Source organism: Haliaeetus albicilla, chromosome 20 (genome assembly GCF_947461875.1).
Source record: "Haliaeetus albicilla chromosome 20, bHalAlb1.1, whole genome shotgun sequence".
Taxonomy (NCBI): Eukaryota; Metazoa; Chordata; class Aves; order Accipitriformes; family Accipitridae; genus Haliaeetus; species Haliaeetus albicilla.
The window spans coordinates 27,622,769-27,644,629 of NC_091502.1; the positions used below are offsets into that span (position 1 = coordinate 27,622,769).

Genomic DNA, 21,861 nt, shown 5'->3' on the forward strand with positions numbered 1-21,861 from the left:
TCAGTCACTGGTGGGAAACTTGCCTGAAACTTCTGAATCTTGGAAGAAACTTTAAAGTTGGCTAGTGCTTCCCTGGCTGCTGCATGCGGGCTGCCCTGTGCCCTGCACTTGTACAGCGATGGCTGTTTCCAGACATTGGGAGAGTGTCTGAAGTGGTCAGGAAAAGGCACGATTTCACTTCTACTTTTTCCCCGACCAGAATTTTGGAATTTCTTTTTTTGAGAGACCTTAAAACTGATTTTTCTTTCTTTCTAGTTAGGATAACTTTTTATTCTCAAATTTGGGGCTTCATTACAGAATGGTGTTTTATCTTAGGACCAGTAGTACTAATAAGAAAAATCTTTAGTGCCTTGAAAATGAAAATGTGAGGGATGGTATAGAATTAGGAAGACTGCACTTTCACAAAACATAGGTGTAGTGTTGACTGTACGATGCATTTTGATTTACTTATTGCATTGCGAGTGATGTGTTGATGCAGATCACATTGGTATATCGGGTCTTTTTGTGATCCGTGGCATGGACCATTTCTGCTGATGGCTGTCCTTTACTCCTCCTCTTGTGCTTTTCCTTTCCTCAGTACACTAGTTGTCATGTTGCTCTCAAGACCTGGAACATCTTTTTTTCCAATACTTTTAATTGCTGCTCTTCACTTACAGTCTTTTCTCTTCCCTCTATCCTCCAAGATCAGGTAATCTTATCAGCCCCATCACTTGAAAAATTGGGTTTTAGTCTTCTGATCAATTCATCAACTGTAAAGATTTCAATTTCTCATTTATGTCCTGTTCTATTTGTATTTGATTTTTCTGTCTTAGCCTTTAAATTACTTGGGGGTAGGATGTGCTCAGTATTTCCAAAGTGCTGTGTAGTAATGTTATAGTCCCTCACAATCCCAGGAGGACTAAATGAATACTTAGGTACAGCGTTTGAAAAGCAGTTTGAAAACGTGGTGGTTCTGTGCACGATCCTTGAGTTGTTTATCCAGGACCAGACTGTCCGTCCCATGGAGATGGGCAGCCACGTGTTGATAATTCTCGTCCAAACCACTTACAAGTAGGGATGATGCTAATGAGTTGCTTTGTCTCCTGTGTTCAAGGAAAGCCTCGTCTAAGAAATATTTATTCTATTGTATGGCTGTTTACAGATGGCTTTGCCTGAAGTATATTTTAATGTCAGCAGGGAAAGGGTAGAAATCATTAAGGGATGGAGGAGAACATCCCATGATACTCCCTGGGTCCCTTAATTGCTGAGCTGCTTTTGCTCTCTCCCTGCTTCTGACATGCATGGGACCTGCCATGTCTCTGAGTAGAGCTGCTGCGGCATAACAGTTTTCCTTGTGTTGGATTTAGTTACCACTCTTGTTTTCCCTTCTTGTCATTCTGTATATCTAGCTGATAAAATAAATTATTGGTTTCTAAAGGATGGTCTCCTATGGAGCCTAATCTTGGCGTTTGAACTCGAGTCGTAGCATCAGGTTTGCACAAAAGGTCTGCTCCTTCATGTGAGCCTGAAAAGCACCTCTGAAAGGGCACCAAGGTCTAACAGGGATGGGTGCCCGGGGCAGCTATGTCCCTTTCTGATGGGTGCCTGGGACAGCTATGCCCGTTTCATCTGTTTTCAAGCCGAGTGCTTTTCCTATCTGTTGTTGCTGTTGTTCCTGGTCACATGTGTAAACTAAAAAGTTGTTTCTGCCCCCTAATTATCCAAAAATATAAGGGCTGTGATGCTCTTACAAGGTGTTGGATTTGATAGATAAAGCCCTCGGTAAGCACGGCTCTACCAAAGCCACTGAAGTAGCAGATCAGATCATCGTGGCAAGGATGCAGGGCACGGAGCTGCTCACCGTTGCACTGGAGCATGCTGCCTGACGCTGCCAGCTTGTTTCTCAGTTTCTCTTCCCAAAATAAAGAACTCTGGATATGTAAGGCCAAAAAAAAAAGAGAGAAGCCGGGCGCTTCAGAGGAACCTGGGGGCTGGCAGGGCCGGGCTGCGCGGGGGCTGCTGTGCGAGGCCGAGAGGCGGCTGTTGGCGTGGGGGCACGGCTGTTGGCGTGGCGTGGGGATGCGGAGGACAAGCCCTGCATTGCTGGCATCGGGGAGCGGGGGGGGCCCTGCCAGGCCTGGGGGGAGCTGCGGGTGGTGGGAGGCAGTGGTGCCCACCACTCCTCCTGCGCAGGGGCCCTCCAGGGGCCAGCTCACTGCCCCCCCGGCACTTCATGCTGGGCTCTTCAAAATTTACGTGGACTCCTGCCCCGCGGTGGGCACCATTCACCCCTCCTGCCCCCCCCGGCTGGTGGGTGTGTGGTGGTCTATGACGAGGCTGTGGTCCGGCCTCGTGCCCTGCGGCACTGCTGTCCCGCTGTGCCGGGACGCTGGCGGTGCCACCACCCAGGGAGTCAGGCTTCCCCTGCCCACTTCAGCTTTAATTAACATCTTGCTTGTGGCCACAGAAATCAGTTTCCCACGGTTTGTGGGCCAGCGAGCATTAACTGTAGGGAGTCCCCTGAAGCGAGGGCAGTTTGCTGGCTTTGCGTTTGCCAACCTGCATCTGTGAGTCATCGTGCAAGCATACGTGGAGATGACACCTTCTTCGCAAGTCTTGCCCTCCTTTGCTCAGTGCTTGGCTCTCGCTCTGCCCGCTCTGTCATCTTTCCGTCGAAGGCGTTCAGCTCACTGGAGTGAGCTGGAAGATGTTTCTCATATTTGCGGGACAACTCATTGTTGACATTTAAGAAGCGGCCGCGCAGCTCTGAACTCAGCAGCGATGCAGCCCTCGGAGCCAGCAGTAAATGGGCCTTTTCTCCACTTGGCTGTTGGAAACGGTGTGTGAGAGAAGGACTGACGGATGTTGGGCCAGAAGCGTGCGAGGTGGTGACTGTCAGCAGTGGGTGATGTCCAGCACAGCACTCTGGGTTGCTGGAGGCTGGGTAAATGCCGCAAGAGCTCAGCACATGCTGAGCAAAGACAGAAGTTGATAAATTAAAGCATAGCGAACCCCACTGCCCTATGAAAAAAATCTGTCGCATGATTTTCTTTGCCTTCATACCATTGCTACAAGTACAACAAAACTAAGTGGCAAAGGCAGAAGCTTCATTTCCAAAGGTTTCCTTACCTGTGGCTTTGGAGCTCTGTGTCAGCTCCAAAAATAATCCACAAATCCGCAGGTGAGGCGGTTAAGGAGGAAAGTTCACCTGGTTCACTTGAGCTGCTGCACCCCCCTCCACCTCCTCCTGCAAATCATTTTCTGAAGCTGTTTACAACCATTTTCTTATAGCATTTCTCCATACTTACTTTTTTTTAATTGATGCTCACATGGTCCATGGATCCAGAGGAGTGGGTGAGGCTTTCAGAGTGTGTTGCCAGATACTTTAGCTGAATTCAGTATTTCAGTGGTTTGGGCATGTGGTGAGGATGAACGTGCTTTGCTGGGAATTTGGAGACAGCAACATCACTTGGATCATAGAAAACTAGGTGATTTCACTTGTCATCTGCCAGCGCTTTGGGTGTTGCCTCTCTGAGGATCTCAGCCTCAGGCCTTCTGGTGACATTGCAAAAGGCTGCCAGTGAAGCGTCACTTGTGCCAGCACTGTCTGAGGCTGCTCCTTTATCTGATGGCCTCATTGCATGTTTTTCTTTCGTGAGCTGGAACCACACTGTAAAGTCAACCACCATTAAATGTTTGTTGTCAGAGGCTGCTGCTGGAAAAGCACCAGTCCTTATGAACAGTGTGGTGGTGTCTGTTAAGGCTAAACATGTAGCAGCCCATCATGTCTATGCTGAATCTGTAGCAGCCCATTGTGTGTAGAACAGACTAGCAAAAATAATCACACAAGCAATCAGGTAGAGACTGAGGACCTGCGGAATTGCCTGGAGTATCCCAGGGGGATTATTCCTTGTCTAATAGTCCGCAGGATTTAATGTCCCCACTCCAGCTCACTGCATACTTAATAGGAACGTGTTTAAACTCTGCAGATAATTTTCCTTTGCGGAAGTTGATAGGATGAGGTATGTCTGGTGAAGTTATGCTGTTGTTGCTGGCTTGATGATTTTAGTTGCTTAGTAAAAATACTAAGCTGCTTGCTTGTTTTCTACCTCTCCTACAGTGTATAATTGGACAGTTGACGAGGTGGTTCAGTGGCTCATTACCTACGTAGAGCTGCCACAGTACGAAGAGACCTTCAGAAAGTTACAGCTGAGTGGACATGCCATGCCCAGGTCAGTGCTTGCTGCATTGTCTTGTGTTCCTCTGGGATGTGTGCCAGGGAGAAAAACAGATCTGAGGCAGCTCATAACATCATGTGCAATTCCTTGGCATGTACAGAGCCAAGTCTAATTCCTGTTCCGCTTCGGTTAAGTTTAGAGGCTTTGGCTTTGCTGTAGTCCTCTCTGTAGGGAGTCATTTAGCCATAAGTGAGTGTGTATCTGCTGTGGGTGAAAGGAGAGGCTGCAGTCCAAATTGTGTAGTTGTGAATACTGTCCTTGCTGGTTTGTATGCTAGACTTCACCCGCCTATGCATGAAGCTACATATTTAGAGCTAAAACCCTGACCTGGAACAGAGCAGACCTAGGCTACGTCCTGGCTCTTGCCACAGGCTTCCTTCATAACCCCAGCCCAGTCATAGAGCTTCTCTGTCACTGTTCATCATCCTCGGCAAAGGAGTATCTCTGCTTTCTGGGTTGCATCTAAGTAGCATTTAAGTTCCCAGTTCAAGGGCTACTAGTTATGTATATCTGCACCACTCAGCACTGGTATGTATGTGCTGGTAATAATTTGTGCCACTTGATGCTCTGGAAAAGGAGACTTCTAAGCCTTGCGTTCCTCAAGAGAAACACTGGCTGTGAGTTGGCCTAAACTCACAACAGGTTTGAAAAAACTCACTGCAGCTTTTTGGGTAAAGGTTTTTGGTACTGAAAAGGGGCTTGTAAACTGACTGGGAAAGAGAGATGAACTGGGAATAAAATAAGGTTTTCAAGGTAGTGCATGGTGTGCCCACATTTCTTCCAAGTGAGAAGTATGGTCTTACAGTCTGTGAAATAACATATCAAAGGCTAGCAATACAGGTTTGATTAAAAAAACATATTAGTGATTGGCAGGACACCAAAAGATCAGTTTTGATAGGAAATCAGTAATTTAGGTTGTCAGGATTAATGAAATAGGTGTGGCCTTGGTTTGTCCTTCCCTCTCCAAGTAAAGCCAAAGACACTGCTGCTTAACTCTTTCATAGAGATATCCTATATCAGAGATGACAATATTTGAGGGATTCCTTTTGTCCTGATAGCCTAAGCAGAGAGCTTTCAGGTCCTGCTCATTGCATTTCTCCTCCAGTAGTCTCCATGTTACTAATTTTTTGTCAGTTATTAATCCGGATGGATATGACCACACCTACTTTTTTTTTTTTTAATGAATTTTTCCTTTTTTTTTACAGGCTAGCAGTGAACAACGCTACCATGATGGGAAGTGTTCTGAAAATGACAGATCGAAGCCACAGGCAGAAGCTGCAGCTGAAAGCTCTGGACACAGTGCTTTTTGGGCCTCCTCTCCGTAAGTACCAAAATTCAAAGTCCTTTGGCCATTCATCAAGAGGGTCTGTGTCTGCTCAGTACTGAACAGCAAAGATAGATCTGCGTGAACCAAACTCTGCCCTACACAGGCTCACCTAGGCAAATCATCCCTGGTACAATTCCCCTGAAACAGGAACAGGCTGCCTCTGGATTTATCGGAGCAGCTCTGTAGCCTAGAGGCATCCTGCCTGTTGGGCTTGCATTTCCATCTCTGCTCGCAGGGCTGCGGACCCATTGTCTTGCTGGGATCTCCCTTGTCTGTAGGGTAAAACCTTCCTGTCCTTCCTGCTCGTTGTGGTGCTGACCGTGTGGTGAGGTTTGCAGCTGCCCTGAAGGGGATCTGTTGGAGGGCAGCCACTCTGCTGCCGGGGACCTGGGGCTCAGTTGGTGACTCAGGCTGCAGATTATCTGCCTCTGGATGAGGGCAATAGCAATAGGCTAGATGAGAAGGCATTTAGGATGGATGAGAATGAGGGACTGGGTTCCTTTGATGCTGATTATAGGCGTCTGTTGGCACTATCTCGAAGCCCTCTGATGCTTATCTTGGCACTGCCCGGGGTGCTCCTTTTGCATGTGTTCCATCTGGCTCATGTCTACTGTCTATTAAAGGTACTTTTGTCTCTCTCCCTCTTACTCATGTCTTTCTCATGAGCTTTAGGTGCTTTTGTGAGGTGAACAGAAATCTTGCTTGATCAGGGCCTGTTTCTGCTTGGCATCATGCAGACAAGATGGATTTTTATGGCGGACTGTGTTGCCAGTACACGATTTCAGCCCTCTTGTGCAGTACTCCTCCTTCCCTTTTAGTCGTCATGTGTCCCCTGTGGACAGGAGGTTTAAAATGAATGCAAGGGGATACTTCCTTACCATAGTGCAAATGCAATAGTCTGGGCACAAATTCTGGCCCAGGAACTCCCCCAGCTTTGATTGCTGACAGCTGGAGGTTTACACCATCAAAAATACCACTTTGTGCTTCCTCTGTTCTTTATGTGTTTTTTTTTAAGTATCTGCTACTGTCCACTGCTGGAATAGCAGGTAGGATGTACCTTCACTCTGCGGGACATGCTAACAATCTAATGGAGAAGTTCAGGTTTTTGGCCTTTTTCCAGCCTTCCCTCTCTGGGCTGCCCAGCACTTGGCCACTGGGAAGTGATAAGGCGCTTGCATTATTTCTTCAATTTTTTTTTTTTAAGTCCAACTATTAGTGCAGTCTTTTCTTGTTTTCAGTCTGTGTCCAAGTTCCTGAGAAAAGGTGAAGTGAGGCAAATCCTGGGAAAACTGGCTGTGCAGACTAAACCAAGTGAAATTTATGAGGCTTGGCAGAGGTATAAGCTAAGTGAATTAGAAGCCTAGGTTATACATTCAGCCATCTTTGCTTCCAATTATTAAAAAGCATATGTTCACTCGGGCACAGTTTGCTTTTTTTATTTATGCTTGGCTCGTGTTACAAGGTGAAGCTTTTCAGTCAGTCAGTGGCGTTGCACAGGGGTGGCAGAGACATCGGATGAGTGCCTGCTGTCGCTGCTCACCCAACAAAGGCTTGAGCCCAGTAACTCCTGTGCTTGGAGGGGGCGGAATTATTCAGGTGGTTCTTGGATGCTCTGTAAATAGCAAAGTAAATTACTTGTAATGGTTTGAGATTAATGGCCATTCTCCGTGTTTGAGGTACTCCATTTTGCCATGCGTCTGTTGCACTGGAACACTGGAACCTCCTCTGGTCAGGCAGATGAAAGCGTGCAGTGAACCGTCCTGATCGGGTTATTTCAGATCAGTAGGGGTTTGTTACAGATTTTGCAATCTGCATACGTATCGGGTATGTGAATAGAGGAAATAAGCTTTAAATTTTTAGCTGAAGTAGAGAGTTTACACTTTTTAAAGGGTAATATTTGCTGGTTAAGTGAATGGATTTGTCTCCAGTTCATACTGCAGTGTATGGTGAGAAGTAGTTTATCTAAAACCGATTCCTTAAGGAATGGATTGTGAAACAGCAGTTTTTAACAGCCATTAGCAATCAACAGTGTTGGGAAGTACTTGGTGACCTTTTAAGCTGCAGGAGCAGCATTTGCACAGCGACAGATTTAGTGGTTTCAGATACGTTCCTGTTATGGTTCTTTTCAGATAGTCAGTGGAGGTGGTCCTCTGTGATCTTTGCTCTTGAGAGAGTGAAGCTGCTGGCAGTGGAATTGGTGCACAGGTGCAGGATTTCTCTCTTGACAAGGGTTTTTCTTCTCTCTTGAAGCTACTTTCTATTCACCACAGGTATAAAAGCATTAAAATAAAACCAGCCTATTGGAGCCCCATGACTGCTTCCTGCAGACTCATAATAAAACCAGAGACATCTCATTGTCAGTGGGGATTAGAGCACACGCACCAAGGTATGGTTCCTCACTGCCGCATGAAGCTGGGTGAAGCTTTTCTCCATCCCGGGGCTAGAGAGCTTGTTCTTTGATGTCTCCTGTAATTTATTGCAGAGGCTTCAGCAAGCATTGGGTAGTTGAGTGGGGCACCTGGCCAGTTTCCTTGCTGATCAGTAGACTCCTGTAATCCCATGAGGTCTGATTTCCTATACCATACTCCAGACGTGCCATTTCCTTCTTCAAACAGGTCAGCACACTTGAAAGGTTGGAGCTCTGTAATTAATCCAAATGCAAAGGAGTATGGTAAAATTATAATCTATGCAAGATGAAGCGATTGCTTCTTCTGTGCCTGTGTCCCTTTGTCCTGGTCCTGTGGTTCAGGAATTTATCTGGTACAAAATACCACAACTTCAGGTGAAGCAGGGGAGGGGAATTTTAAGAAAACAAGCAGTAAAATTAAAAACAATAGCTATTTTTGGTGAAAAGTGCATTTACAATTTTATTCTTTGTAACTCTCAAGTGATGGAGACTGAGACATACGTCTCCTCACAGATGGTTCAAGACACCACTGTGGTACCATTTGGGGTTAAAAGACAGACAAAATGCTGTGCACTGAGTTGTCGATCCCAGCGACTTCTGGTCACCTCTCCAAAGGCCAACAAAGTGGGATCTGTATGTTGCTTTGGGATTTCAGGAGAGGTTCCCGTAGCCCCACTTCCCAGGACAGAAGTCCACCAGATGTAATTTGTTTCATGGCTAGGCACAAGCCACGGTGGTTTGCCAAGCTGCTGCCCAACCAGTACCTGCCCTGGGCTCTGCTGGGGGGAGCTTGCCTGGCACTGGAGCGTGCTGCACCCCTCGGCCTCAGCCCCCTGGGGACCAGCCAGGCACCCTGACACCCATCACCCTGTTTTTGGTGCACCCTGGTGCCTCCTGTACCATACTGAGCTGTCTGCGTGCGTCCTGCAGTGCTGTGGGACAGGGTTTCTGCCGATCCCCCAGCCCTTCTCATTTGCGGTCATCATTAGCTGTCATCCTGAGCGTTACCCTTTCTTTATTGAATATCTGTGCGGGGATTAACAGAAGAGAAAGGACTGGGTGCCTGGAAAAGGAGAGGTTTCCCAGACAGGAGGTGGCACTTGGAGGTTTCTGAACGAACTGACCTTTTTTGCTTTTCATTAAGCATTTATTCCTTGGTGTCCACTCTCCAGGGTGGATGAAGCCACGCTTCCTTCGGTATAGCTGCCAATATAGCTGATTTGTTTCCCTTTATTATAATTAAAAGCATATTTGACAAGTATTTCTAGATCCGTTGAATCATTATTTGTTTAATGCAATAGAATTTCTTAACCAAATACTAGATTAATTTATCGCTGTGACATTGAACATCCACTTTAAGTATTTACGGTTAACTGAATTGTGTTTAGATTACCTGCACCTAAACAGAAAAGCAGCTCTGTCCCATTAATAGACTTCATAGGGTCCGTTAGTTTGTCATATAGTTTTCTCAGTCCGTGTGCCAGCAGCAACTGGTCAATAAGCTGGGGCTTTAGTTCTGGGTACTCTTTTAAGGAGCAATAGCTCTGAACCTGAGAAGCCACGGAGCAGGGCAATAGAGAAATCTGGCTGGTCTTACGGTGTCCTATTGCTGGTGAAAATCAGCACATTTATAAAAGTTTCTTTCCATAATTATGTTGTGGGTCCACTAACAAACAAAAAAGTGTGTTAAGTACTCAAGAAAGGACTAGGGCTCGATATCGATAGAGAGAAAAATTATAGGTGCCATCAGGGGAATTTATTGAGCTGTTAGCTTCATTTGTTTTTTTTAAAAACAGAGGCATTTTTGTATTTTGTTTTTTGCTGTCATGCTTACAGCAGCTGCCACCAGGTTGACTTTAGAGGGAATGGTGCCTGTCCCACAGTTGTACCCTGAGGTGGTGGCTCTTCCCTGTCTTGTGTCTGAAAATGTCTGCTACTGAACAAGGAAGGAGTCGTCACTGATCCAATTAATTCACATAGGGAAATTAAAAAATTAGTAATTCCAATGTGTGTTTTTTTCTGATACTTCAACTTGAATGTAAATAACCAGTATAGAATTTGCCAAGTGTGTAGATTTTTCTCTAATTATAACAATGCTTTTATAGGTTGCTGTAAAATTGCTGATTTTCTAATAGTCCATCTTGGTTCTATTCCCAAAGTAAGACTTTGTGAAACTTTTTGTTTAAAAATTGAGGCTTTGAATTTGTATCTTTCATGGTGGCACTCTCTTGCTTAGGATACCTGAGGTTACTGTTAGTTTTTACTATTGTACAGCTTTTTGCCTTGCTCCTTTAAAATGTAAAACAAAGGCAGTGCTGCACACCTGATGTGACGTGAATAGTCTTGCAGCCAACGCATAACAACTACTGTCTTTGGTGAAATTGTGTCCGTTCTTCCTTCTTTCCCCAAAAAACAAAAGACAAAACAGGGCATGGAAATCGATTTTCCTTCATGTACGTTGCTTTTTTCTGCAGCTTTTGCAAATGTAACTTACACCCAGGTTTGCCCGGTCACGGTTGCTGGTGCTGGGAGCGAAGGGGTGAAGTGGTGCAGGCACAGCAGAGCAGAAGAGGCCACACGCAAGCAGGGAGAACAGGCTGTGCCAGCCTGTCTGCAGGCGAGGGAGAAATGCAGCGTGATTTAAGTTGCAATAAACTGGACACAAACAATCTGAGCTTCGGCTATAAAACCTCTGCTCCAGTGCCTTGCTGTACAGTTGGCCTCTGTCACAGGGGGTTACAGAGGCTTAATAGCTAAAATTACACGAAGTTCTGGTATGACAAGTTAAAAAGCAGCAAGAAAATTGAGAGTAGAAAGATTATCTTGTGTTGCCTTGGTGATACAACACCCCAAAGGGTCACCCCACTGGCAGCCAGTACGCGCTATAGGAGCACAAGCCTTGGCGGGCGGTCAGAGGGAAAAACGATGCCAGCTGCAATGGGAGAGACTGATTCCGTCCCTCCTTGCACAGGCAGCGGTGGTGACGGGCAGATGTTACACATGAAAAATGCTGTCTTTTTCTGCTTGATGTAGGTCTTTGGACAGTGATTGCAGCAGCAGGTAGGAGACCTGAACATCCCCCAGTTCTTCTGACCTGCACCGTGCAGGGAGCCTGGGGCTGGCAAGAATTAACTGCCGCAGGGCAGGGCAGCCCACCTTAGCTATTCTGTGGGTGGTCTGAGCTTAACAAGAACTATCCTAGAAAAGGTATTTTATACTGGAACACCTCTCCTGTCGTTACTTGCAGTGTTTCCTACTATTCTGCCTTGGAAGGGCACTCATTACCCTGGAGAAAGGACTTGTCCTGCAGCAGTTATTCTCGCCGGCTCCTGAACACAGAAGCAACGGTTCAATCCGCTTACTTGTGCTGACAAATCCTGAGTGATTTACAGTGATTTACAGAGTTCTCCTGTCTTTTATATACTGATACGTTGGTAGTGCCTGTCTGACACTTGTGGTCATGCGTGGCAGTGATGTACGCCAAGTAGATCAAACCAAGCATGGTTCCTGCACCTAGGGTGTTTGATGGAGCTGCACCATTGGTATGTGGTGTGCCTAGACCAAGTATTGGAATGATAATTTGGGTGTTTGGTTATATCGGGCTGGGAGCGTGCAGTGCGTGGGCCAGGCTCACAGGTGTGACTGTAGGTGCATCACTCTGCTATGACCTCATTTCCCAGTCTATGCAGTAGATGCTAACCAGGATTTTAATGAATCCTTTCAGTTGTATTGGCACTTGGAAGGAAATAAGAGATATTAATTGTGCCCAGGAGACATGTTGCATCCAATGCTAAATGTTTGTGTCATGGCAGCGTTAATGTGTGAAATGGCTGGCACAAAGATAATGGCCGTCCTTGCATTCTCCTCGGCGTGAGAGCAGTCACCTTGCTCTGCACTTTCGGGACTCGTCCAAGGTTTTCACTAAAACACAGTTTAAACTGTCTTGAAACTGTAGTCATTCATTTGCCAAATTCCAGGCACTTCTATTAGCTATTTCAGAAATATAGGGTTGGTTGGTTGTTTTGGGGTGGCTTGGCGTGCATGGGGGGTGGCATTGTGCTCAGCAAAACAGTACATGTTCTTGAAAGGGACTTCATGAAATTTCTCTCAGGGAAACCCCACTTACTTGCTAATGAACATGCTTTATGCTGTTCATTTTTAGTAGGTTAATAGTACTGAGAGCTACATTTGTGGAAAAATAATCAGCAGTTTGTGGCAAATACTGTTTTTTGTGAATTTTAGTGCAAAACATAACAGCTGTACTTCTTCTTTTGTTCTTTTCCCCCCTCCTCTTTATCTTTCCAAAGTCCATTTGGCAAGTGCAGGACTCTTCATCCTGCAGCCTGTCTGCTCTGCGAGGTGACGTGCTCAGTACTGCGGGCTGAATCTAAAATATCCCAAGAGCTTTCACAATGTAGGAAAGCATGCAAACAGTGGGTAGAATAAGTTTCAGATTAATTGGATTTTTATTTACCATTCTTTGAATCACTCAGAGGGAGTGACCAAGGTGTACATTAGAGATGGGAGCCCTGATGCTGATTGCAGTTGGTGGGAAGAGGCAAGTTCTTTGCTCAAAGCAGCCAAATTACTCCCGTGGTCTGGGGAACCCTTCGCTTCTCTTTGGAGAAGAGCTGCAGAGAGAAGCCAGCTTGGCTGAATTTAGCCTTTGTTACCCATACATTCCTTCCCAGGAAAGACTTGGAATTCTTCTGGTCAACCTGTATCTTACAAAGAAAAGTTCTAGGAAGCAAAAAGAATACATTTACAGCCAAGCTAAGTTTTCCTTAGACTTTCCTTATCCACTTGTCTTGAGCAAAAGCTGCTAAAGAGGAAGGATGTTTGTTAAGTGCTTGTGTGGTGGAGCTGAGAACGGTTGGCACTGGGAACAGGAGTAGGAGATGAATCAGCTCGAGGTGGGGCTGGCAGGTATTTCTCTGTGCAACACCTAAACTTGCCTTAGCTTAGGGCATGATGCTGCGCGGCTGGGGAGGCAGCTGGCAGCGTGCTGGGTAAAGCAGGTAATGGCAATGGTGGAGGAAACAGTAAAAGAGAGAAAAGCTGTAATAGCTGTGGGTGGGTAGAAAACAAACCGTCTGAATAAGTCAGCCTAGAAGTCTTCTCAAAACATGAAACAAAAGGGATTCAGTATTACATTATCTGCAGCAACTTGCCAGGATCTGCTCCTTAGAAGAGGATGTTGTGGTAATCCATCCGGAATGGGAAACAGGGCCAATATTCATCTTGTTTATTTCTTTAGTGTTGAATTTACGAATGAATGTTTTCAAAGAATGATTGAACTCTTCTGTGGCGCGTTAGCTGACGGATCGCCTGGCAGTGTTTGCGAAGATAAGGGGAGACGGTGCTTGGATGTCTGCTGAATGTTTGAAGAAAGGTCCTGTCCCTCTCCCTCCGGGGGCGGAAGCCACTCCGTTGCGGTCAGGGGAACAGCAGCACTGTCCCTTCTCCATGCAGATCCAGTGCAGGGCTGCTGGGCAGCACCCCCTGCCCTGAGCCACCCCCATCCCATGGCGTGCTTTACCTTAATGTCTTTAGGTTTCCACCTCCCAAGCAAGCAGCCTGCCCCCAGGTGCCCTTCCCTGTTGGCCCCAGCTCTGCTGATGTGACACACGTATTTTGGCTGTGATCATAGAATCGTAGAATGGTTTGGGTTGGAAGGGACCTTTCAAGGTCATCTAGTCCAACCCCCTTGCTATGGGCAGGGACACCTTCCACTAGACCAGGTTGCTCAAAGCCCCATCCAACCTGGCCTTGCACACTTCCAGGGATGGGGCAGCCACAACTTCTCTGGGCAACCTGTGCTAGTGCCTCACCACCCCTCAGTGAAGAACTTCCTCCTTACATCTGATCTAAATCTACCCTCTTTCAGTTTAAAACCATTACCTCTCATCCGATCACGATCAGTGACCCTGGTGAGCCTCCCCCTCCTCCTGACACCACTTTGGTCGTCCCTCACACTGGGGAGCTCCCTGTACCTGCTGTGTACCATCTTTCTGTCCAGCGGTGCCTCCCAGTACTGGCTTTGCCAGTTTGGATCCAGGTTGGCTGGGCAAGTGAGTTGGGTTTCCTTTGTGCTGCGGGAGGGAGGACGCTGCCGGTCTCTGATCCTGCCCCAGCTGCCCTCCTGCTTGCTGCAGAGCCGCTGCGGAGCGCAGAGCTCCTGCCCCGGGCTGCTGTGCATCCGAGCTGGCTGCAGGACCTGTCTCTGCTGGGAAAATGCTGCCAAGTCGCAGTAAAAGGGTACCCAGAAAGGGCTGAGACCGGAACGGTCAACCAGTGGAGGGGAGAGGTGCTACCTGGATTTTATCCGGAGCAGCTTGCCTAGCTGAGAAACAGTCAGGGTTGGGTTTCAAGGTGGTGCCAAACTATTTCATTTACTTCTGAAAAAAATGTAGCTCCTGGAGAAGCTCGCTGACACCAATGTCTGAAAGGGGTCTGAGTTTGCAGGAGAGCTTATCTTGAACAACGATGCTATTTCTCCTCTTTCTTACATTTGTGCATCTAGGAGATTGCTGCAGTATTTGTGTTTCAGCAGTGCAAAGAGCCATTACATCCCCTCCACAGCATGCAGGATTTCCTCCCCTAGCTGGGATTACATGTTTGCATTGTTTGTTTACATTAAAGCTATTAATACTGCAATCAAGTGCTGGTGGGCTGGGGAGGGCAATAGCTGAGATGCATCGGTGCTTATTGATTAAACTCTTAAAGTGACAGGTGGCATTGATTATTTTTCAGCAGTAGATTATGTTCAGTCTATAAAATTTCAGAGGTAAATGTCGCACTTAAAAAAAAAAGTATTTTATTTTATTGTCCTAAGGTAAAAAAGTCACACGCTTCTTCATAAGCTGTAGCAGTATTGCTAAGCCATGATTTTTATTTAACCAATTTCTGCTGAAACCCTATTCATCTGTTTCTGACAAATAGGAAGTGATTATTCCTTAGCTTCAAGAACTGCAGGTTAAACTAAAGAGGAAGTTTCCCTGGCAGCCACACAGCTGCTCCCACACTGCTCCTGGAGAACAGGAGCAACTCCCGTACCCAGCCAGCAATTAACCTGCTGCTGCTTTGCACCAGTTGCACTTGGTCCAGCCTTAAAACAGTGTGCTGTTCATCATCAGTCTGAAGTTTAACACGGCCTAAAAAGTTGGTCAGGAAGCAAAAAAAAAATGGAGCCAAGCAGCGTGAGATTGGGGAGAGATGACCTAAGCAATGTGAGTACTGTAATAAGTTATTGCTGCTGGTGCCAGAGCTGAGCTGGAGTGACCAGCCGCATTCACCCCTGAGCCTGGTACAGAGACAAGATTGAGTAGTAGTTTAACTTGCCTTCACAGGATATTCATGAGTATTTCACATTTTGCATGCAACATGCCGGCTTGCGAGCGCTGGTTTGCAGGTAGTAATGTAAGTGCTTTTAATCATCAGTCCATACGTAGGGAGAAAAATGCAGGCAGAGGGAGGATAGTGGGAGGCTCGTGCAGGAGAGCATGCCGAGATGCCAGTCTGCTTCAGCTGGAGGCTACAGTCGGAAATACGTGACAAACAGTGAAGCAGGATGTCATTTAACTGGCCAGCCTACGGCACCGAGGAGCCCCTGGGCTTTCTCATGTTTCTCCTGGGCGGCATCTCTTTTCATAGCCACACTTTGTATTGAAAGCACATCAAGATGCACTGCATCATCCAGGGTTTGTGTGTCTATCATATGTTAACTGGAAAACATTGCTCCAATGTAGTGGGGAAGTCTGTTTATACCCTGACTCAGCAGCTGTGATGTTCTCGGGTTGAACACTCGGTCCCTGCCTGCCTGTGCCCCTCGAGAGCTCTGCAGGGGCCACCACCTTGGGTACCATGCTGGCTTCTTGGGTGCAGCCTTTTGCTTTAACACCTAAATGCAGCTACAGAAAGAGGCCAACCTCACTGAAGATGTGTGTGTTGCGTTTGTGGTTTTCCCTTTGTTCTTCAGGCAGTCTGTCTGCTCCAGAAGATCTCAGATTTCTGTATGCAGAATGTCTATAACGTTGCATCAGTGTATTTCTGTAAAGCTAGGATACTGGGCTGCTTTACATCCATTTCTTGGGCTGTCTTATGTGTATTCCTCACTTCTGGCTCTCAGTCAACCCGAGCAATTCCTACCAGCTGCAGATGGCAGCAGCCCACTTGAGTCACTCCAGAAATCAATTTTCTGCTAGTGAGGGTGGCCCCATTAGACTAACGCACTTTCAGACTGATTTCACTCACAGCGGAGCAAGAGCTACAGAGAAACCAAAGATGGCTTGTGACTAGAAAGAGTCATGGGATGGAGTCTGGTGCCGTAACTGGGGTCAGATTCTGGCACTTTGACACGATAAAAATCACTGCAGGCAGTGGGTGTCACTGGTAATGAGCTCCATGCGATGTATCTGTCATCTGCTGCTGGGGGGAAACTGACCTTTAAAAGCCTCATCTTTTCCCAGTTATGGCTCACGTCATCTGTTCTTTGCTTAAAAATAAATAAATCAGAAAACCAAGATCCAATACAGGGCTTTTTCCTAATCACAGGTTTAATGCCCTTACTATTGTAACACATCTATTCTTCTATCTGTACGTTTTGAGTCTAGCTTAGTGCGATCTTCTGCTTTGCTCTACTGTGTTTTGCAGGCTTCTGTCTTCTCCAGTTCACATCTGCCACTGTGGCATAAGGCAATATATTCCTTAGACTGAGGCTGCACGTGCCTTTATGCGATGCTTCATCTAAAGCCTTTGACTAGGAATTATTTCATTTTGGCCAAATCTTTGCTTGTGTATTTGTGTTCTTCTTGATAGTACCAGAATATTCTGTCTGTGGCTTGGAACCAGACTGTTAAGGAATCCCTGTATCAGTTACGTGGCAGCTTCAATATGTGAAAAAGAAAATGTTGATCTAACCTATCGTCTGTGCTTGATGGAGATATTCTTACAGTCCCTGCTATCATTCTCCCTTTGCTATGAAATCCCAAGTATATAATTTATTGGAGATACATGAGAATGTAAAAACATATTTCCAGCCCACCTTCTCCCAAATACCAAATTGTATCAAATCCAGCAATCTTTTTCTCCTAATTAAAACACGTCAGCATCCTCCTTTACCACTTTTTCATCTTTGCTTCATCACATTTTGCATACCAGCAGTAACCTTAAGTTTCTGCATCTTCTGTCTTGACTGAAATAGAGATTCGTGGGGGGTGACGTGGGGATTAGTTAAAGCAAATGTATTGTGTCCCTATATTTGATTTCACTAGGGCATCAAGAGATGTGGGGGTACAATAAATATTCTTCCTGCCTCAGCTGTGAGAGTCCTCATCCCTCCAAATAATGGAAGTAATTTTTTTTAATTGTTTTTTTTTTTTACTTTTTATTAGAGGTTTTGACAAGAGATGTGACACCAATTATTTCTCAACAGCGTGAGAAATGTCTTTAGACCTCCTCTTACAAGGTGAAGTCTCTGTTCCTCTTGCAAATTTACCCGGTTCTTGAGTTTCCTGGGGAAAAGTGATTGGATTCTTACGCTGTTCTATGCACCCTTTGTGTTTTACATCTTGGGATTTCTCACGAAAGTGAGAGAACACAGGTGCTGGGTGGAGCAGGGTGTGTATCCGAGTTAGAGATGAATGTATTAATTTATTGTTGGGGAACAGAGTGGTCATATCTTAATCCTTTTCATGTGAAGGAGCCACTGTGCCTCTGTGTAGTTCTTTGTCTCTTTACTGCCAGTTGGGGATTTTACCATAGTTCAATAAACCCAGTAAGAGACTTCAAACATGGTCTTTCAGAGCCTTTGCTGTCACTGTGGTGTGTGTGACAAATGCAAATTTCAAATTGAAAAGGCCATTTGAGGAATTCTCTCTTGCATTGTGCAAAGCTGATGCTTAGACCTAAGCATTACAAAAATCATGTATCTTAATCTATTGAAAAAGCCTTTAAATGATTGCAAAAATTAAAAGGAAGGGAAGTGAAAGCCCTAAATTTGCTATGTTTGTCATTTTGAGGGAAGGATTATTGGGGGGGGGGGGAGCAGAAATCATGTTTCTTAACTGTGTTTTAAGGTAGCAAAGATGAATTTAAGGCCCTGGGGGACTCTTTTATCTACATTATAATGCTGTGAGGGAAGTACTTATTAAAATTAATAAAATTATGTAAAAAAATTTGTTGGTAGAGATCCATTTCTAATTTGGTGTAATCAAGTTTTTAAAGTCTCTAAAACTTCAAGTAAGATGGAAAGGCTTTTTGGAGAAAACTTGTAGCGAGAGCACCACAGTCATCTTGTTGCTTCTCGATTTGTGAGAAAGCAGTCAGCGTGTCGTCATAGCTGGAAACAAAGAGCTGAAGGATTTTGTGTGAGATGAAGGAGATGGTTTCTCAGGGACATGATGGAAATCATCCGGCAAGTGTGGCATCACAGTGCCTTGCATAAATGTTCACAAAACCCCTTACAGTCCTGAAACGAAAGGTGTTGGGAAACTTGCAGCCCAGGTGGGATTTTATGCTGAATCCATTTATGTAAGCTCATCTGCGGCACACAGAAAGGAAGGGACCCAAGCAGAGATGGCAATCGAGCTTTTTCCCAGCTGGGAACTTACTCAGCTGTGCAGTGGCCACTCCAGACCCCGGGCTGGTTCCGTCCCGTGGTCCCAGTGGTGGGAGCTGGCATCTGCCCAGCTGGCATGGGCTCTTGTCATGCCACCTTCAAACACAAAACACATGCATGTGAATGAAGGAGGATGTGAAAGAGCTGGAAGCAGAGCATGGCCATGCTGGCTGCTGCCTCTGGTGTCAGCAATAGCTTCTCCTGCAGGAAAGCTGCTTCCAGCCCTGTGCCAAAGCTGCCAGGCACCCATGGATGGAGGGGGAGAGATCCAGTCCCTGCGCAGCCTCACCCTGCACAGCATCACTTGCTTCTGTGCTTCACCTCTCTCCCCTACAAAATACATCCAATATTTATTTGCCTGTAGTGGGTTATGGCATTTCCTTAAAGTATTTTAAAATTCCTATATGAAAGAAGGCTATTCACACTTTTGTCATCTTTAAAATGTCTGGTCGTTGACTTTTCCACATCCACTCATTTTGGAAAGTGACATCCTGTCCATTTTAAACTCTTCTCACTGCTGTGACTTCCCGGTCCCAGGGCACCCCTCTATGCCATGCTCATCATGAGCCTGATGTGCAAGAAGCTCATTTTGGGGAGTGCTGCTCGTTCTTGCCAGGTCACCACGACCCGTTTGCGCCATGGGCAGGCAGGTATTGCTGCGAGGATCCAGCAGCGAGGACTCGCCTTGTTAAAGTGTTTTTCTTGTGGAAAATGGGTGCTGCTTTGGGTGCAGCCCATCTCATGCATGCTGAGTTGAGGTGTCCTCCAGACCAGGTGCAGGACAGAGGGAGAGATGTTGGATCAATTTAGGGAAAATAGCGTTGCTGACTCCTTTTAGAGTAACTGTGAGATTGCGTTACAGCATGTAGTTTGCAGTTCCTCTAAGAAAGAGCCTTTTGGTGGCTGTAGCCTGCTGGCAGCTCTCTGGCTGCTCTCGCCTCTGAGTCCTGAGGTGACCTGGCTGCCACTCTGTGCTCTCAGGATCAGCAGCAAGGGGAGCGGGCAGGTTGCATATGTGCATTTCTGTGTTTAAAAAAACCCTGCTCCTGCTTCAGGGGAAGCAAAGAGATTTTCTGGTTATGCCGGTAATGGCTCTTTTGCTTCCCCCATAGCTGTCAACCTAAATTGTCCCGTCAGTCTTGTCCATCTGGGTACCGTCGCATGGAGCTGGTCAAGTGGAACAGCTGGGGGCTACTGGAGCTGGCACAGCATTTGCTCGCAGATAAGCACCCCCTCACATGCTCACACTTCTCTTTATATGTTTATGTGAAGCCTAATGCAAAAGCCTCCAGGACTTTAGTGTGTTTTAGGGGAGCCTGTGCTGGGAAGCGGTGTTGGGTCACTGGTGGTGTCAGTGTTGTATGGAGTGGCCGAGTATGCCACGTGCTGCTGGGAATTGCGTGTTTCCCTCTGATGCCTGTAGACCTTGATAGGAAATCGGTGTGCCTAGGATAAAACCTGTAGTACTGGTAGCAAAAAAAAATCAGTACTGTGTGAAGTGCAAGTGGAAGGTTGTACTTGGGGGGTTGCAATGTGCAGGGTCGTAGAATCATAGAACGATTTGCGTTGGTTGGAAGGGACCTTTCAAGGCCATCTAGTCCAACCCCCTTGCCATGGGCAGGGACATCTTCAGCTAGACCAGGTTGCTCAGAGCCCCGTCCAACCTGACCTTGAATGTTTCCAAGGATGGGGCATCGACCACCTCTCTGGGCAACCTGGGCCAGGGTTTCACCACCCTCAGCGTAAAACATTTCTTCCTTATATCTAGCCTGAATCTACCTTCTTTTAGTTGAAAACCAGTAGGTACTGAACGTTTAGTGGCAGCTAGCTTGAATAAGCTGCTATTTCTCATTTTTAGCTTTCTCAGTACATACTTGTTTGAGGTTTTGCTAAGTAGTAAACAGTAAAAAATTCTGCTTGACACGTTTTTGGGTTTTGTTTAGCACTTAAACCCCCTACGTATTTACTTTCGTTCTCTCACATGCATCCACACTTTTTTTTAAGTAACTGTGTTTCTGCTAACTGTTGAAAAAGGGGGTTTCCACATTGAGTTGTAATTCTGATGGGAAGTTTTGTAACTTGACGATTTGATCTGCCCCATCTCTCTGATCACAGTCATTTTTTTTTTCAACAAAGTTATTTTCTTCTTAGCTCTTATATCTTCATACTCAATGCTATCTGTATTGTCCTAAAAGAGCACAGCTGTTCTGGAGGTTCCAGTGTGGAGGCTCTCCCGTATTGCAGGAAAATTATAAGATTTTGAATTTCATCTTCCTTTTTTTTTTTTTTTTCTTCCCCATTCAAATTGAATAAATGTTATCACGGGTCTTTTTCTTCCCTTAAGTGTCAAGGTAGCTCATCTTTTCCCTTTGTGAAACCTGAACCACAATTCCTTCTAACACTGTCTTAAGGTCTCATGTCCAGTTCTGGTGCAGGCGAAGCATTGCGGAGTTAATTGTCATGTTCTTTTGAATTCAATAGTGTCTCTGGTCTCTTCCAGTAACTCGTCACAACCACCTGAAGGACTTCATGCTGGTGGTGTCCATCGTCATCGGAGTGGGTGGCTGCTGGTTTGCCTACATCCAGAATCGTTATTCAAAGGAGCACATGAAGAAGATGATGAAAGACCTCGAGGGACTTCACAGAGCTGAACAGTCTCTCCATGACCTTCAAGAAAGGTAAGTTTTATGCATCCACCCCAGTTGGAGCATTCAACTGTCAAGTCTTTCCTGCAAGGTTATTCTTCATTTAGATTTCAGGAAAGATTTTCTTTTTAGCTGCTGTGCTGCTGTGTACCAGTGTCAGCACCTTCCTGAGTGACCGTAGCAAACCTGCCAGCTGATCTTAATAGCTCAAATGGGTGCCTGGCTTGTTAATGAATTCAGTTACCAGGCTACACATAAAAATGTGTGTGTGCTCACTTGACCTGCTCTTTGGTAGTGACGTGCTAGTTATGTGTACTTGCGGTATGCCACACACAGGCCTGGGTGGTAAAAACTCCCTTGTGTTACTACAATCCTGAAACGTGGTAACGAAGCCCCTTGAGCAAAGTGACAGCATCCGGTACCAGCATCTCCTGCTCTGAGGTGGGCCCCAGTGCACACTGATGCGTAGTCAAGCGTGGCCATACATACTCCCACACAGTTTTGTTTCCTTTCTGCCCTGTTTTTATGTTGTGTTCTGTCTCTTCAGTTCCTGTTCTGCTCTAAAAGTCGTTACTGGTTTAAAAAAAATAGTTTCTCAATTTCTGGGAAGACTGGACTCCATTTAGTTTTGCCACTGTTGGCATGTG

General features: G+C 46.0%; 2 protein-coding genes across 12 annotated transcripts in view; one reads left to right on the plus strand and one right to left on the minus strand.

Annotated features, from left to right (window-relative positions):
• Window positions 1-21,861, plus strand: part of STIM1 (stromal interaction molecule 1) — a 102,067-nt gene that overhangs the window by 50,877 nt on the left and 29,329 nt on the right. For all 11 annotated transcript variants that reach the window (XM_069808748.1, XM_069808752.1, XM_069808751.1 and 8 more), the window contains exons 5-7: window positions 4,100-4,211; window positions 5,423-5,538; window positions 21,070-21,247. In XM_069808748.1, the coding sequence (XP_069664849.1) occupies window positions 4,100-4,211; window positions 5,423-5,538; window positions 21,070-21,247 (406 nt within the window). The remainder of the gene's footprint in view (window positions 1-4,099; window positions 4,212-5,422; window positions 5,539-21,069; window positions 21,248-21,861) is intronic.
• FHIP1B (FHF complex subunit HOOK interacting protein 1B) overlaps window positions 1-21,861 on the minus strand; it is a 421,115-nt gene that overhangs the window by 34,283 nt on the left and 364,971 nt on the right. The gene's annotated exons all lie outside the window — the stretch shown is intronic.